This window comes from Pristis pectinata, chromosome 1, assembly GCF_009764475.1.
Source record: "Pristis pectinata isolate sPriPec2 chromosome 1, sPriPec2.1.pri, whole genome shotgun sequence".
NCBI lineage: Eukaryota > Metazoa > Chordata > Chondrichthyes > Rhinopristiformes > Pristidae > Pristis > Pristis pectinata.
In genome coordinates this window covers 38,588,747-38,607,516 of record NC_067405.1, presented here as the reverse complement: position 1 = coordinate 38,607,516, position 18,770 = coordinate 38,588,747, and the positions used below count along the sequence as shown (strand labels likewise).

Below are 18,770 nucleotides of genomic sequence, written 5' to 3'. Positions count from 1 at the left end.
TAATCGCCGCAGGGCCTCCACCCGCCGGTAGCTTTGGGGACCATGTGCAGGGGGGAGGCCCAGGGGCTGTCTGACCACCGAACGTTCCCCAGCTCCTCCATGCGGCGAAACTCCTCCTTTGCCAGGCGGAGTTTGTCTGGAGGTAGTCATCGTGCTCAGGCATGAAGGGGTGGCCCTGTCGTAGTAATGTAGTGCCGCACCCTGTGTTTGGGCATCGAATTCTTGAACTGAGGTGCCAGAACCGATGGGAACTCAGCTAGGAGCTTGGTGAATTCGTTGCCAGACAGGGAAACAGAGTCCAGGCACGGAGCTGGTAGGCTGGCTTCTCCCAGAGAGTAAGTTTGGAAGGTTCTGGAGTGCACTAGCCGTTTCCCTCGCAGGTCGACTAACAGGCTGTGGGCCCGGAGGAAGTTGGCTCCCAGGAGTGGCTGGGTGACGGCGGCAAGGGTAAAGTTCCAAGTAAAATGGCTGTCGTAGAATTGTAATTGGACTGTACAGGTACCGAAAGTCCGTATCGTTGTGCCGTTTGCAGCTTTGATGGCGGGTCCCCATTGCCTGCTACGAGTGTCGCGGCCGGTTGGGAGTAGAACACTGACCTCTGCTCCGGTATCGACGAGGAAACGATGCCCGGACTGCTTGTTCCAAACGAATAGGAGGCTGTGTTAGTGGCCAGCCGCCATAGCCATCAGTGGCGGCTGTCCCTGGCGTTTCCCTGAAACTTGCAGGGTGGGCAGCATCGACGGGCCTCTGTGCCCCACCTCTGATGGTAGAAACACAGCTGGTCATCAGTGTCGTCGTCTGTGTTTCTGGGGTGTGGTCGCTCGGCTGCTGGTTTAGGTAGGCGTTGGGCACGCGGTCTGGCGATTTGGCCGATGGATGAACTGCTCTCATGTTTGGCCTTCCACAGGACATCTACCCGGGCGGCTACCTCACGTGGGTCGCTGAAAATTAGCGTCAGCCAACAGCAGGTGAATGTTGTCGGGCAGCTGTTCGAGGAAGGCCTGCTCGAACATCAGGCAGGGCTTGTGCCCCTCAGCCAAAGTCAGCATCTTGTTCATCAGGGCCGATGGAGATCTGTCCCCCAAGCTGTCAAGATGAAGCAGGCGGGCAGCACGCTCACGACGGGAGAGGCCGAATGTCCGAATGAGAAGTTTCTTGAAAGCCGGGTACTTGCCTTCCTCCGGAGGAGACTAGATGAAGTCTCCGACCTGCGCGTCTGTCTCCTGGCCCAGGGAGCTGACCACGTGGTAGTACCGTGTGGAGTCGGAGGTGATCTGGCGAAGTTGGAACTGGGCTTCAGCCTGGTCGAACCACACGCGGGGCCGAAGCGTCCAAAAGGTGGGCAGCTTGAGTGCTACTGCATTGGCTGCTGTGTTGTCGGTCATTGTGAGGGTCCAAAATCCGTTTGGACCGTCAGGGTCACCAATGTAGCAGCTGCTACCGCGATTCAAAAATAAAGACACGAGTCTGTGAGTTGTAGAACAAGACTGACTAATTTATTTCCCACTGTGCGCGGGCCTTTTAAGTGAAACGGTTCCCGCCTTCCAAGAGAGGAAATGACGTACGTGCTACGTCATTAGAGTCTGTTCGCACACGCAGGTTCTCCCCCGTCGCTCGGGGAAGACAAAGGCCCAGCACTATCTTGGGCCTCGCCACTCCGACGACACACGCCCTGACTATCGAGCCGGTTCGCCTGCTCGGATGGTGAGTCGCCACAAGATCACCTTAATTATCTCATGCACAAAAGTAAAAATCTTCCAGAATGTTAAGTCTATGTGTGTGTAACTTGAGAGAGTGGGGAGGCACCGCAGGAAAAGTGAAGGGGGGGGGGGGGCGGGAGGTGGGTGCAGTGGAGAGGAGCTGGAATTCACAGAAATATTTATTTATCCACAAAATTCTAAAATTTACTATATAAAAAATTCAACAAAAACTTTTACTGCAACCATCAGCATTCCACAGCTGAAGTCAGTAAACTATCATGTACTACTACCCTAATTCTGCAAAACAATACCAGTAGCCAAGGACTTTCCCAACTGGAGGCAAAGTTAAGAAAATTGGTTGTCAAGTTCATGACCAATTTATGGGTTGCTTCAGTTTCCAAAATACTATTTGGAATTTAAAAATGAATAAACATTACAATCATTGACAGTCAAATAACATCTAACAGAGGGAAACTTGAATGCTACAACTGGTGCTTCTACATGCTTGTAACCTTTGTTCTTTGCTGTGTTGTAGGTCACAAGTTGGGGATGTCTTGGCAAGGAAGCCTCAGCAAGTTGCTGTAGTGCAATCTGTAAATATTACAAATAGCCTTTGCATATTTTTGGGGAAAAAATCGATAGTCAACCACAGGGACGACATGTTGATTAAACTGACTGCTTCATCGTAGATGATATTGATCTTCTTGAGTGCTGATGGAGCTGCACCCATCCAGCCATAAGATTACTTCATCAGCCTCCTGCCATGTGCCTTGTAAATGATATAGATCCCTTAGGGAATCCCCAGCTTCTGAGTTGATTGAGCTGATCCAGTTGAGTTTCTGATCAACAGTGACTTCCTGATTATCACAAAAAGGTGATTAGGCCCTCGTTGATGGTCATTATCTGGCATTGTAGGGCAGCTATGTCACTTGTTGTATATCAGTCCAACTTTGGACACTTTCCAGGTCTTGCTGGAGGTGGGCATACACTGCTTAATTATCTGAGAAACTGTAAACAGAAAGCAACACTCTGCAATCATTAGAAAACAAACCCACATCTGCCTTTATATTGGAGGGATGGTTACCGACAAAGTAGCTGAAGATAATTGCATAAATGATGTTATCTTGTCCTGGGCTGAGATAGCAGATGTGGCTCCAGCTTTCTTCTGACCCTCATTGGTCAGTTTTATTACAGCTCTTTGATGCCATATATAGTGTAAAATGATATAATATCAAGGGCGGATGTTCATTCCTCAGCTCTAGAATTCAGCTTGTTTGAACCATGGTTTTATTAAGAACCACTATTATGTGGTCCTGACAAAATGCATCAGCGAGCAGATTATTTTTAATCATCCTTTGGCAATACTGTTGATGATTTCTTTCATTACCTTTTCTGGTGAGTGGACTAAGCTCATCAACAGTATTTGGTTGGGCTGACATTTTCCTGTATTTTTGGTCATGAAATGCCTGGGCAACTTGAAAGATTTATCTGGAGGTGCCTCTGGTTATGCTGCCCCAGTCAAGATGTTGTGAAGACTCGTGCCCTTTGTTGTGTCCAGTAAACTGAGCAAATCCCAGGTGTCACGTACAATGAATCAAGTTGATTCAAGATTTACATCTGTTATGGTTAGAGTCTCAGGAGAAGGCTGAGAAGGACTTCACTTCTCAGGACTTATGTCTAAAGATGAACAATTCATCTATACCTTCTGTGCTCGCACACTGGTCTCAGTGTTTGTTGAGAATATCTGTGAGCCACCTTTTCCAGGTAGTTCTTAATTGTCCACCACTATAAGTAATTGTATGCAGCAGAGTTGGAGAGATTTGACCAGATTATGTTGATCACAGGATCATTAAAGATCACTCACAAATTTTCACCTCTTTGAGATTTGGGTCACCACAGAAATTTGGGTCTGGGCAGTTCAAAATGACATCTTGTGAAGCCTTTGGCCCACAATGCTCAAGCCAGCCCTCACGCACTGCCTATTTAGGATCATTTCTTCACTCTTTTCTTATAGACTTTTACACATACACAATTAAAAAAGAAGTGTGCAAAAGCATAATGTAGACAACACTCCCAATAGCATCTTGAGGTGAGTGTGGTAATTCCTAATTCAGGTTTGAGCCATGGTTAATGGACTGCATAAAAATCTATTCAAAAATGAGAAGCAAATTTACCTTCTCCTTGCTCTTGATCTCAGCCAACATGTTCCTCACTTGCAACCAGGTACGAGTGATTTGGATGACTGCAATGACTTGACGACCGCCTCCTATTCAGCTGACACCTGTGCTTTTACTGGAAGGTGACCTTCAGCTCCAAATAAGCCAACCCCCTTAGACAATCTTCAGCATCAAAGGGAGCAATGCTGCTCACATGTATCTACAGTGCCATCGTAAACAATTAGTACACTTTTCTGCGACCAGCACAATTTCTCCTTTTAATGGCAAGCTGCAACTCAGTAAGAGTTGCTGCCATGCCAGATTTTGTGCTATGCAGACATGTGCAACATGCAGAGCTCTCTGCAAAAGCAATTCCTGTGTCAGTATTGTGTTCAATTTAAGGATTTGGTGGGGACAGAGCTGGAGTAAGGGAAAAAAATCCCATAACATTTGGAAAAGCCCACAAGCTACCAGCACACACAAGGCAACTTCATATACTACCTTAATCTCACCATGGTTTGACTCAAAAGTAGAGTTTAAAAATCCTACAATTTGTTTGGTTACAACGTTTAAATTATTTTTTCCAAAGACTTAATGAAATAAATCCTTGATTTAATTTTCAGCTTTGTTGGGGCACCATGAGACCCCGACTTATTTTTCTATTACAAGCGGTAAAATATTCTAAGGATTAATAACACCAAAGGAACTGGTTTCTAGAGCTTTCCACACAGAACATCTAGTTGTTATTTCAAGATTACTTTCTTTAAAAAGAAAAAAATTAAAATTCAAAGCCCTCTCTCAATAAATTTGTACTATATACAAGGTACTAATTCTTATTATTGACCTAATTACAAATTAATTAGGATTTTTTTAAATCTCCAATTTAGCCATGGATTATTAATTCAACACAATCATCAAAAATTCAATAGCTCAGCAGGCACTAGATTGCAACACATTTCAAAGAATGGAGACTGCATTTAACTTGTACGTAACTATATACTTGAAGAATGTGGTCTGCTCTCACTCACCTTTTTGTGTCCCTCGACCAAATTTGTTTGTGTTTCGCGAATGGAATGGATTAGAATCATGGTTTGGAGTTGAAGCAGCAAACACTGGTGGAATTCTTAACATGCCTGATGGGAAAAATGTTGTTCCTGCACGAGCCGGAGAATCTGTAGCTCGCCACCATTCAGTGCCTTCATAAAACCAAGATAACATCTTCATATAAGGGTTTGCATTTTTATACAGCAATCAAGACAATTATTTTTTGATAATTACTAGAGTTTAAACAATCCAAATCAGCCATTCTTAAGCAAAAGTCAGGGTCAGAACCCTCTAGCACTCTCAACCCTAACTCCAACCTTATTCTCACATTTGCAATCAAAGTAATTGCTTTATCTAATGAACATTCTTTTTGACATCTGAGGCATATTTTGAGGCACTTGTATCCAAGAATCATAATATATGCTAAGTTATTCTGTTTTTATCCCCTGATGAGATTTTTGTTGGTAAACAATGAACATTACACAATCCATTGGAGACATTTTAAGTAATGCCTACTTTAAGAAATCCATAATTTGCAATACATGGATACCCTTTCTTACACCTGATGTTTAGTGTAGCATGGAGATGATCGTTATGATGCTATTTTTGTTTTCTCCCCTTTGACTTAGCAAACGGATAGATGGAATGCAACTGACATGAATAGTGTTGTAAATGGTGCAACTTTGTTCAACAAATGAGGAATATTATACCTGCAGTAAGTTATTAAATACTCTACCTTTTATACACATTTATATCACACTGTACAAAATGGCAGTGAAACTGGAAGCACCAAGGAAACCTTTATAGAGCCATTAACCGCATCTCATCTGTTTCCCACTCTTACCCCTTGGACAGAGTAAGAACAGAGTTCCCCTGGCCCTTACTTTCCATTCCATCAGTCTGTGCATTCAATAGATCATTCTTTGCAATTTCTGCCAGCTCCAAATGGTTCCACCATTCCTCCTTTATTTGGTTCCAATCTTCGCCTTCCTTTCTTATCTCATTCCATAATCTTATTCCATAATCTGCCACCTTTTGTTGTCTCCACTCATCACGTTCCTGCCTCTGTCACTAACTCCAGCTTTCCCTTCCCCCTCCCAAGTCCACCTGCCAATCAATCCCACCTCATCTGGATCCACCAGCTCTTGCCCCACTCTGTTACCTTTATAATGATCATCTTCCCACTACTCTCAGTCCAGATGAAGGGCCTGACCAATTGAGTTCCTTCAGCAGCTCATTTTTTGCTCCAGATTCCAGCATCTGCAGTCTCATATGTCTCCATATGTCCCTCCCCCTCCTCTCATTTTTTTTGGGGATTGCACTCCACAATTCCCTGGTCTACTCTTTAGTTCCACCCCCCCCCCCACTCCCCATGGTATGGCACATTTTCATGCAACTCTAGGAGGTACAAAACCTGTCCTTTTACCTCTTCACTTCCCACTATCCAGGGACCCAAACAGACTTGACAGGTGAAGTAGCAATTCTTCCCATCTAGTATACTGCATTCAGTGTTCACAATGTGGCCTCCTCTACATTGGAGAAACCAAAAGCAGAATGGGTGATTGCTTGGTAGGGCGCCTGAGTTCAGTTCAGTCCACAGGGCCCAGTAGGCCAGAACCACATTAGCAGCAAATTACATAGCATAGTAGCTTAATCTGATTTTATCTGTCACATGAATAAACTATATCCTTTGTTCCACACAGTGCCCTCCCCCGCCTTCACAGCTACCTAGACCAATGTTTTTCTCTCTTCTTAAGGTCTGATGAAGGGCCCGCTCACCTGAAATGTATTTATTCATAAAGTTTGGCCTACTAGATGGCCACACAGCCTTGCCATTAATAGTGCATTGCACGGATCAAGAAGCTTAATGTGCTGGTAACTGCCTCCATTAAGCAGTTTTGACTCAACCCATTAGAGACATTCCCTTTGTTCTATACATCCCTCCCCCACCTTCTCTCTCACAAAAAAACTTATATCTCTCTGTCTCTTAGTTCTGATGAAGGGTCTCAGACGCAAAATATTTCCCCTTCCACAGATGCTGCCTGACTGCTGAGTTTTTCCAGCATTTTCTGTTTTTATTCCAGTTTAAGCATCCGCAGTATTTTACTTTGGCATTACTATCTATCAAACATTTGCCACTTTTGACAGAAATATGCAGGAAATGAAAATACAAAATTAGCAACAAAATAATCAATAGCATCTTACTAACATAATAACTTTGGATCTATCACCAAAAGAACCATGTATTATGTGCTGAAATAAGAACGAAGAATACATTTTCATGAAAAACTGTAAATTTAGTGACTAACGTCCATATGGTGATTGTCAAATGAGAGGCCTGTCTTTGAGCAATCTATACAAAACCAATTAGAATATGCAAATATACAAATTAGGAGAAGGCCATTCTGCCCCTTGAGCCTTCTCCATTCAATACGATCATGGCTGATCTGACTGTAACCTCAACAATGCATTACCCTGAATAACCTTTTAGCCCTATGTTCATCAAGAAACAATCTTAAAAATATTGAAAGACTCTATTTTGGAGGAACAGTGTTCCAATGACTCATGACCCTCAGTAAAGATTTTCCTAAACTCCATCTTAAATTAGTGACCCCTTATTTTTAGTTCTAGATTCTCCCACAGAGGAAAAATCTCCACCTCTCCACTCCATCCCTGCTATCACCCTGGTAAATCTTCTGGAAACCAACTCCAAAGGATTTACATTCTTGCATAAATAGGGAGACAAATATTATACAAAGTGGTCCAGATATGGTCTCAAGAATGCCTTGAATGAAGCATAACCTCTCTATTGCTGTATTCAATTCCCCAGCAAAAAACAATAAAATTTTGTTAGCTTCCCCAAATCCTTGCTGTACCTGCATATTAGCCTTTTGCAAAACATGTGCTGGGACACACTGCATCTCAGGGCCACACAATCTCTCATTTCTATAATATGCTTTTTCTTTATTTTTTCCTGCCAAATTTTTCAGTTTCACATTTTCACACATTATACTTCATTTGCCAGATCTTTTTCCACTCATTCAACCTATCCAAATCTCTTTGCAGTCTCATTGTGTCCTATTCACAACTTGATTTCCAATCTATCTTTATGTCAATAGAAAATTTAGCAACAAAACCTCTGGTGCTTTTATCCAATTAACTGATAAAAATTATAAAAAATTGAGCCTCAGCACTGATTTCTGTGGCAGACCACTCATTACAGATATAGATAGATATATTTTGTTAGTCACATGTACATCAAAACACACAGTGAAATGCATATTTTGCGTAGTATGTTCTGGGGGCAGCTCACAAGTGTTGCCACACTTCTTGCCAACCAGAGAAAAGCCCATCTATGTTGATTCTCTGTTTATTGTCATGGATCTTCTATCCATGCTATTACCTCCTACACCAAGAGCTTTTGTTTTCCACAATAACCTTAGACACCTTGTCAAATGTCTTCTGGAAATTAAGTACAATCCATCCACTGGGTCTCCTTTACCCATAGCATGTTACTTTTTTTTAGAAAGAATACTCCAATAAATTGTCAAACATGATTTTCCTTCCATAAAACCATGTTGCCTTTACCTGAATAACTTGAATATTTCTAAATGGCCTGCTCTAATTGTTGCTAACAATATCCCCATGACAGAATTTAAGCTAACTGGCCTGTTATTTCCCACTTTCTGACCATGATTTACTATTTCATTCTAAAGATTGTCACAGGCAACAAAGGACTTCTTCAGCACCACAGGGTAGAATCATCTGTGCTCCAGTCTGCAACTTAAAGAAAAGCATCAGATAAAACCAGAGAAGGAATTCTTTTGAAAATAATGGCAATAATTTATAATGAACATGTATTGAACTCTCGTGGCATTGATTATAGACAACTGGCTTGAATCACAATTTTCCAATCTTCCTTGGGAAAGGTTGAATACAATAGGAAAATGCTGAAACACAGAAACACCAAAAGATTTTAAAAACATACTTTTGAAAATGCAAAAGCCATAAGGGCAATAGCATTTCCTGGTAACAAAAACAGGCAGAAAAAGACAAAGCAGTGATAAGAGAAAATGGTAAATTCATTCAAAGAATTGCCCAGGCTATAAGGAGAATCCATTTGCGATTTGAGCACTCTCAATATACAAAAGGGATTAAATCCAAATCACTAAAATATTAAGGATTTAGTCTTGAAAAACAAAGCACAGAAATTTAATTGAGATCATTAAAACAATGATGGAACTAGACCACTTACACATTACAGATCATTTAAATCAGCTGAATTAGGAAAAACAGGGGATGGTGGGTGTAGAGAGAAGAATAGAATGAGATTAGATCCCAAGTTATTCTTTCGTCAAAGGTTAGAATACCTTGCCAGCTCAATTAGTAAGAAATTGTCTCTTAAAAATTCCAAGGCATTTTAAGTAAATGAAGTACTTTCTGAAGTTCAATCACAATTGTAATGTTGCAAACACTACAACTAATTTGTGTACACCGAGCCATCAAAGACAGCAATGTGAAACTAACCAGACTACCTGCTTGAATGAAGCTAATGAAAGAGTAACTGTTGGTCAGGACACCTACAATTCTTCAAAGTATAACCATGTTATTATGTCCATCTGGGAGAGCAAATTGGCCTTTGATTTAATACAACACACACCAAGTGCTCGAGGAACTCAGCAGTTCCCCCAGCACTTTGTTTTGCTCCAGATTCCAGCATCTGTAGAATCTCTTGTGTCTCCTTGATTTAATATCTCATCTGACAGAAGGCACCTCTGACAAGGTATCATTTCCTCATGACTGCACTGAAGTGTCAGCCTAGATATTTGTAGTGTAGGCCAAACACCTTAAATCTGACTCAGGGACAGGACAGCTGGCTAATGCATTGGCAGAGATTTGCTGCAAACATTCAAAAAGTGGAACAAGTTGCTGAAGGAGACTGATACCAGGTAATACATGCTGGATAATCTTCCATATGACGATTGCTTCCTGATTTTGTTTTGAATTACTTTCAAGTATCAAGGCCGGAGTTTTAAAAACAGGTGAGTCTCAGGACTTTCTGTTCAGTTTCAGCTAGCAGGAGCCGGGACTAGGAGCGAGAGGTGGGAGTTTTAAAAAGAGTTGAGTCTCAGGACCTTCTGTTCAGTTTCAGCTAGCAGGAATCTAAAAGAGGCATATTTGCAAATTGTTAGTTGAAAATTAATTGGTTAATTAGCTAATTGGCAGCATCCAATAAAAATAAGTTAGGGTCAAGCAGAGTAGCCATTGTTAGAGTTGGGAGCTGAGGCTTTAGCTCAAGAGGCTTCCGCGTGACGAGGCGGAGGAAGTGAGCGATGGCTAAGGTGAGGTTCCGGCAAGTTCCTTCTTTCCTATTACACAGTTAGAGCAGTGGGAATGACAGTCGGGGCAGTGGTGTGCTCCTCTTGCAGGATGTGGGAAGTCGGGGAGAACTCCAGTGTCCCTGATGACTACACCTGTGAGAAGTGCATCTGGCTCCAGCTACTTACAGACCATGTTAGGGTACTGGAGCCGGATGAACTCCTCAGCTCCATGCTGCAGATAGCTGGTGACCATCAGAAAAGGGAAAGGTGATAGGCAGTCAGTGCAGAGTACGCCTGTGGCTGTTCCCCTCAATAACAAGTATACTGCTTTGGATATAGTGGGAGGAGGGGGGGCAGAGACAAGAAATAGGGAGACAGTGCAGTTTAACATGAGCTCTCTTCCAGGGCAGGTGGGACCTGTACAAATGGTATGGTTTGCCCCTGAACTGGAGGGGGACCAATATCCTTCCAGGAAGGTTTGCTAGTGCTGCTCAGGGGCTTTAAACTAGAGTTGCAGGGGTTGGGAACAAGAGTGGTAGGGCAGCAAGTAGAGTGGCTGTGGGGAAAGTAGATGTTAAGCCTACAAGTAAAGACAGAAATCGACTGGTTGATGACATGGTGGGACTAATGTTCTGAGATGCATCTATTTCAATGCAGGGAGTATTGTAGGAAAGGCAGATGAACTTAGAGCATGGATCAGCATGTAGAATTATGATGTTGTAACCATTAGTGAGACTTAGTTGCAGGAGGGACAGGATTGGCAGCTCAATGTTCCTGGTTCCAGTGTTTTAGACAGATAGCAGACAGTTGCAAGAAATACAAGGTTGTGATAGTAGGTGATTTTAACTTCCCACATGTTGACTGGGACCCCCATACTGTAAAGGGATTGGATGGGATAGAGTATGTCAAATGTGTTCAGGAAAGCTTACTTAATCAATATGTAGAGGTCCCAACTAGAGAGAGAGAGATACTGGACCTCTTCTCAGGGAACGAGACAGGGCAGGCAACAGAAGTATTTGTAGGGGAACACTTTGGACCAAGTGATCATAATTCCATTAGTTTCAAGATAATTATGGAGAAGGATAGGACCGGTGCTTGGATTATATTGCAGAAAGGCCAATTTTAATGGCATCAGAAGGGATCTAGCAGGCATGGACTGGGATAGGCTGTTTTCTGGCAAAGAGATGCTTAGTAAGTGGAAAGCTTTCAAAAATGAAATATTGAGAGTACGGAATCTGTATGTTCCTGTTAGAATAAAAGGCAAGGCTAACAGGTTTAGGGAACCTTGGTTATCAAGAGATATTGCGGCCCTGGTAAAGAAAAAATATGTGGAGCATATCAGGTATAGGCAGTTGGATCAAATGAGGCACTTGAGGAATATAAGAAATGCAAGAGAATACTTGAGAGAAATCAGGAGGGCAAGAAGAGGACATGAGGTTGCTCTGGCAGACAAGGTGAAAGAGAATCCCAAGGGTTTCTATAGCTATATTCAACATTGACTTAGTGGGAGAAGCCAGAGTGTGGTAGTAAATGGTTGTCTCTCTGACTGGAGGCCTGTGCCATAGGGATCAGTGCTGGGTTTGTTGTTGTTAGATGATGTGGTAAACTAGATCAGCAAATTTGCAGATGACACCAAGATTCGGGGTGTGGTCGACAGTTCTGAAGGCTATCAAAGCTTGCAGCGTGACCAGCTAGGAAAATAGGCTGAAAAATAGCAGCTGATATTTAAATTCAGACAAGTGTGAGGTGCTGCACTTTGGGAGGACAAACCAGGGCAAGACTTGCAGTGAATGGTAGGGCTCTGAGTTGTGCAGTAGAACAAAGGGGCCTGGGAATACAGATGCATAGTTCCTCGAAAGTGGCATCACAGGTAGATAGGGTTGTAAAGAGAGCTTTTGGCACATTGGCCTTCATAAATCAGAGCACTGAGTACTGGAGTTGGGATGTTGTGATGAAGTTGTACAAGATGTTGGTGAGGCCAAATTTAGAGTATTGTGTGTAGTTCTGGTCATCTACCCATAGGAAAGGTATCAATAACCTTGAAAGAGTGCAGAGAAAATTTACAAGGATGTGGCTGGGACTTGAGGACCTGAGTTATAGGGAAAGGTTGAATAGGTTAGGACTTTATTCTCGGGAGTGCAGGAGAATGAGGGGTGATCTTGTAGCGGTATCCAAAATTGAGGGGTATAGATAGGGTGAATGCATGCAAGCTCTTTTCCTTCAGGTTGGGTGAGACTAGAATTAGGTGGTAATAAGTTTAGGGTGAAAGGTGAAATATTTAAGGGGAATCTGAGGGGGAACTTCAGTCAGAGGGTGGGACGAGTGTGGAATGAGCTGTCAGCAGAAGTGGTGAATACGGATTCAGTTGCAATGTTTAAGAGAAGTTTGGATACGTACGTGGATGGGAGTGGTTTGGAGGAATATGGTTTGGGTGCAGCTAGATGGGACTAGGCAGAAGATCAGGTAGGCATGGACTGTATTCTGACTATCAGTGGAGTATTTCTTAGAATTCTTTTTGCCATGAATTGCTACGACATTTTGTGCCTATTCCCCAGAAACTAGTGGATAAGAGGAATTAGGATTGCCATGGTGCTTAGCAATAACCAAGACGAATGGGGAGGTGGGGGGAAGACTGGTCCATTGAATTCTTTCCACCTTGTACGTTGATGTGACAAATTACACTTAAAAAGCAAGTCAAAGTTCTGGAACTTTTGAAACATTGGTTTAGAGAAAACAAATTTTATAGCTTGTTCAGTAAGGATATAGGATCAACAGCAATAATTCCTGCAGTTGTAATCTGTATGTGTTAATGTTTTCCTCCATAATGTCCATCACACAAAGTGACCAAATCATCATCACGAATCAATAAATCAGCACAATTAGACAGTACAGCATTACTACTTTATATATCATGAAAAGGGCACTTTCCTGCACTTAGCGTCACATTTTTATGCAAATTCAGCACACAGTAACCAGTGTCTAATGTTAGCACAAGAGCCCAGTTTAAATGAATTACTGTTCCCTTCAAATATTGCAGATGTGTGATCCTGCAGGCATCACAAAATACTACTACTACTGATAATATTTTCTTAATTCTGGTGCACATCCAGCTGAAATGGACGTGTATTTCTTGTCCAACATATTGGAACACTCAAAGGTTGAGTAATCTATTTTCTGAGGAAGATCCTTCAGAAACATAGAAAAATGCAAGCATAAGTAGGTCATTTGGTTCTTTGAGCCTCCTCTGCCACTTAATACAACCGTGGCTGATCTTTTATCATAATATCATACACCAGTTCTTTCCATATCCCCTGATGCCTTTTTCATTCAGAAATTTGTGCATCTTTAATATATTCAGTGACTTTACCTTCTTGTTCTGTGGTAGAAAATTCCACAATTTCACCACCCAGAGTGAAGCAATTTCCCCTCATTAATCCTAAATGTCATAACCTGTACCCAGAGTTAGGGAACTGATCCCCACTCCTCTGCATCTGGGGAAAGCAACAGGCTGAATGCAGGAAGGATAAGTCCACAAGACATAGGAGCAAAATTAGGCCATTCAGCCCATCAATTCTGCTCTGCCATTCGATCATGGCTGATTTATTTTATGCTGTCAACCCCATTCTCCTGCCTTCAACCTGTAACCTTTGACACCCTTACTAATCAAGAACCTATCAATCTCCATTTTAAATATACAGAATGCCTTGGCCTCCACAGCCATCTGTGGCAATGAATTCCACAGATGCACCACCCTCTGACTAAAGAAATTCCTCCCCATTTCTGTTCTGAAGGAATGTCCTTCTATTCTGAGGCTATGCCCTCCGGTCCTAGACTCTCCCACTACTGGAAACATCCTCTCCATATCTACTCTATCCAGGCCTTTCAATATTTGGTAGGTTTCAATGAGATTCTAAAAACCCCCCCCCCCCCCCCCCCCACCCCAATCCTTGTAAACTCCAGCAAGTACAGGCCCAAAGCCATCAAATGCTCCTCAAGCATTAACCCTTTAATTCCTTGGATTATTTTTGTGAACCTCCTGGACCCTCTCCAATGCCAGCACATCCTTCCTTAGATATGGGGCCCAAACCTGCTCACAATACTCTAGTCTTCTCGAAATGAATGCTAACATTGCATTTGCTTTCCTTACTACCGACTCAACCTGCAAGTTCTTTAGGGAATCCTGCACTAGGACTCCCAAGTCCCTTTGCACCTCTGATTCCTGAATTTGCTCCCTGTTTAGAAAATAGTCTACATCTTTATTCCTTCCACCAAAGTGCATAACCATACACTTCCCTACACTGCATTTGATCTGCCACTTCTTTGCCCATTATCCCAACCTGTCCAAGTCCCTCTGTGGACTCCCTGCAAGTCCTATCAGAATTGTGGACTTCAGAGATCTGTTCTCATTCTTCAAAACTCTAGTGAATACAAGCCCAATCCAATCTCTCCTTGTACAACAATCTCACCATTCCAGGAATCAGACTAGTGAATCTCCTCTTGGGTTAGGAGACCAAAACTAAACACAATACTCCAGGTGTGGTCACATATAATCATAATTAGACATCTTTGCTCCTTTTACTCAAAACTTCACATTATGAAGACCAATGTGCCCTTTGCTGCCTTAACTGCTTGCTGTGCCTCCATGTTTACTTTCAGTGATTGGTATACAAGGATAACCAGATCCCTTTGTGCCTCAACATTTCCCAAATGATCACTATTTAAATATTACTCTGCCTTTGTTTCCCACCAAAATGGGGAACTTCACATATTTATATTATACTGCATCTGCCATGCATTTGCCCACTCAATCAACTTGTCTAAATCACCTTGAAGCCTCTTTGCATCTTCCTCTCAACCCCATCCAGTTTCATGTCATCAACAAACTTAGAAATATTGCATTTGGTTCCCTCATCCAAAGTATTGGATTGTTTAATTGTGGAGTGCCATTGATGTACATATTTTTTAATACTATAAACTTCAAATCACCTGGAAAAGATGAAAGTTGTGTGTGTCCCACCAAGGCTGAAGATGCACCAATTGTTCCCAGGCCACCAAACTCTGAACGCCCTGAGCTTGTAGTGTGCAGTCCAAATGCTGCGTGGTTAACCATAGGGAAGGCACTCGATACTGCAGACAAATTGAAAGGCTGATCTCCAGCTGCTGCTCTAAACATTTGCCCTGTAGTTGAACAAAAAGGAACATGCTTTAACATTTTAGAGAAATGATTTTAAGAGTGAAAAATTTAAAGTATTATGAAGCTGTGTGAAATATTTAAATGCTGCTCTCATTTTATAAATTGCATTGAATTACATTTCAAATACATTTTCTATATACGTTGCTGATGAAAATCTGTGACTGTTTGCAGAATTAATTCACGAACTATACTACAGTAAACATCTCACCCACATTTTTGATATTTTAGGTTTAACACAATCACAGATGAATGTCTGGAAACAACACAGGGAATGCTAGCATCCGGTTCAGTAGTACATATCCAAGTAACAAATTTACATCCATAGTCTAATTTCAACTTAAAGAAATTGAGACAACTATAAATACAGAAATGCTGTCTGGCATGAGAGAAGATAAATTAAATGTCTCATTTGGAAACTGTGGGATTCAGGGAGGAATGAGACCATGGGGATGCAAACTTCTACATAAAAATTTAATTTTGAGGCATTGGGAGAAACGTGTCCATCCTGCTCAAGAAGCTTATGGGATGACTGGGAAACAACAGAAGCAGAGACTACCATTGTAGCTTAATTATGTGATCAATTATGTCGGAGGTAAAAGGGGAGAATCGTGATCAAAGTGAATCTCATTGGTGACATTATCTGGGGACACTTTGTTGCTGAATGGCTTTGCAGTCAGAATGGTGCAGAAAACTGATCAGAGGAATTAGTCATATAGCATAGAAACAAGCATTTGGCCCAATTGGTTCAAAGCAACCAAGAGTCCCATTTACATGCGTTTGACCCATATCCCTCCAAACCTTTCCTATCTATGTACCTGTCCAAGTATCTTTTAAATGTTGTTAATGTACCTGCCTCAACCACTTCCTCTGGCAGCTCATTCCATATACTGACCACTTTCTGGACAAAAGTTGCCCCTCAGGTTCCTATTAAATCTCTTCCCCTCTCAATTTAAACCTGTGCCCTCTGGTTCTTGATAACCCAACCCTGGGGAAACGGACTGTACCCATTGACCCCATCTATGCCCCTCGTAATTTTATACTTCCAAGATCACCCCTCATTCTCCACTGAATAAAGTCCCTCAAGTCCCAGCAACATCCTCTTAAATCTCCTCTGCACTCTTTCCAGCTTAATGGCATCTTTCCTATAGCAGGGTGACTAAAACTGAACACAATATTCCAAATGTACCCTCACCAACGTCTTGTACAACTGCAACATAACATCCCAACTTTATACCCAGTGCCCTGACTGATGAAAGCCAGTGTGCCAAACCCCTTCTTCACCACCCTGTCAACCTGCAATGCCATTTTCAAGGAACCATTTATTTGTATTCCTAGGTCCCTCTGTTCTACAATGCTGGCTAGGACCCTACCATTCACTGTGGAAGTCCTACCTCATTTGTCTTCCCAAAATGCAACAAATCGTACTTCTCTGAATTAAACATGTGCCATTCCTCCACCCACTTACCCAGCGGATCAAGATCATGATAACTATCTTCACTGTCAACGATACTGCCTATTTTAGTGTCACCTGCAAACCTGCTAACCATGCCTCGTACGTTCTCATCCAAATTATTGATTTATAGGTGACAAATTGCAAAGGGCCTAGCACCAAGTCCTGAGAAACACCACTAGTCACGGGCCTCCAGTCCAAAAACAGCCTTCCACCATCCTCTCTGGATCCCATGTGATCTAACTTTCCATAGCAGCCCACCAGACAACCTTATCAAGGCCTTACTGAAGTCCATATAGATGACGGCTACTACCCTGCTCTCATCAACCTTCTTGGTTACTTTTTTTTAAAAAAGCAAATCAAATTTGTGAGACATGATCTCTCATGCATAAAGCTGTGCTGGCTATCCCAACTCAACCCGTCTTTCCAAATACTTGTAGATCTTGGTCCTCTGAATACCCTCTAGTAATTTACCTAACACAGATGTTAGGCTTTCATTGCAGCAGCAGGTTGTTATGAAAGAAGTGGACATGGATTTGGACCATACACATTCAAAGACCCATGAAAGAAAAGCTAGGAAAATGCACTTTAAGGTCAGAATTTCTGAGGGTAAGACAGTTCCATACAGTTAATACTTTTACAAGTATAGAATACTACAGGCAATGGTGAATGGTTAATCAAAGTTGCCTTAGTTTCCCTCAAGCTTGTAATTCAACCTCAATTCCTCTTGTATTCTGAAGTATTTCTACAATACTTAGTTAAGATTTATGTAATTAAGAATTAAGAAATTTAAACTTATCAAATTATGCAAATACGATTTCAACATGAAATTTATCTTTCTGGAATTTCATTAAATTTAAATTGACAGATCAATTACTTTTTTGGTTCAACTACAAGAATCCAGTCACAAATTAGAAAAATTATGATTGATGTAGTTCTGGTCATGAGGATGGGAATAGGAAAAGAAAATGTAGATCCAAGAGAACAATTGCAATGCAAAATTTGTTAGTTGGCACACATCTTTTAAGAATAATTAAGCAAGTACATAAGAAATGTGTAAAAGGATATTAAAAAAAAGTTACATAAAGTAGGTGGAAGGAGGCATATGCAAACTAAAAATACTAGCACAGACCATTTGGGTTAAAGGACTAGTTTCTTTGCTAATCCATGTACAGTTGACATTGCACAATGAGGTATCTGCAAGAAAACTTAGACAACCCCAAGTAACTTGCATAATAATGACTACAAACTTCAAATTAATACCAAGACATCTGCAAATTGCAAACCCATGTACAGCAATTCCATTTACCACTTGAAGCACACCAGACATACAGCTAAGCACAAAACAATAATCGATTTTTAAAAGAAGCTTTTGTGGACATCTCATTCTTCAAAATTTACAGCAGAAAAAAAGACGTCTACTGCAGAGACCAGTGTGTTTCTATGCTGTTACAGATGTAGTGCAAAATAAAACTCCATTCCACAAAAGCCATAAACTATACCAGAACAACTGATTATAGGGCACAGGACTCAAGGGCACTGCCTCCAAGAACCTGGGAGACAATTCTAGTTCTTACAAATGTTATTTGTATTAACAATGGCACAAGTAATTCAGATAAGTGCAAGGTGTTGCATTTTGGAAAGTGAAATCCAGTCGCACTTTCACAATGAATGGCAGGGCCCTGGGGAATGTTGTAGAACAGAGGGACCTTGGAGTACAAATACATGGTTCATTGAAGGAGTCACAGGTAGACAGGGTGGTGAAGGCAGCCTTTGACACGCTGGCCTTCATAAGTCCAGGCATCGAGTATAGAAGTTGGGAGGTCGTGGTGTGGTTGTACAGGATGCTGGTGAGGACATACCTGAAGTATTGTGTTCAGTTTTGGTTGCCTGCCAAAATGGAAA

At 41.8% G+C, this 18,770-nt stretch overlaps 1 protein-coding gene across 17 annotated transcripts in view; it reads right to left on the bottom strand.

Moving 5' to 3' along the window:
* The window catches only part of baz2ba (bromodomain adjacent to zinc finger domain, 2Ba), a 227,068-nt gene that overhangs the window by 122,547 nt on the left and 85,751 nt on the right, over positions 1 to 18,770 (bottom strand). For 16 of the 17 annotated variants that reach the window (XR_007955976.1, XM_052011471.1, XM_052011509.1 and 13 more), the window contains 2 exons: positions 15,208 to 15,399; positions 4,885 to 5,052 (listed from right to left, as the gene is read on the bottom strand). Coding sequence is in view for 15 of the 17 variants with exons in the window: in XM_052011471.1 (XP_051867431.1) it covers positions 4,885 to 5,052; positions 15,208 to 15,399 (360 nt within the window). In the remaining 2 variants the exon portion in view is untranslated. Of the gene's footprint in view, positions 1 to 3,874; positions 4,220 to 4,884; positions 5,053 to 15,207; positions 15,400 to 18,770 lie in introns of those variants that run through there. The other variant, XM_052011592.1, reaches the window with a different exon arrangement.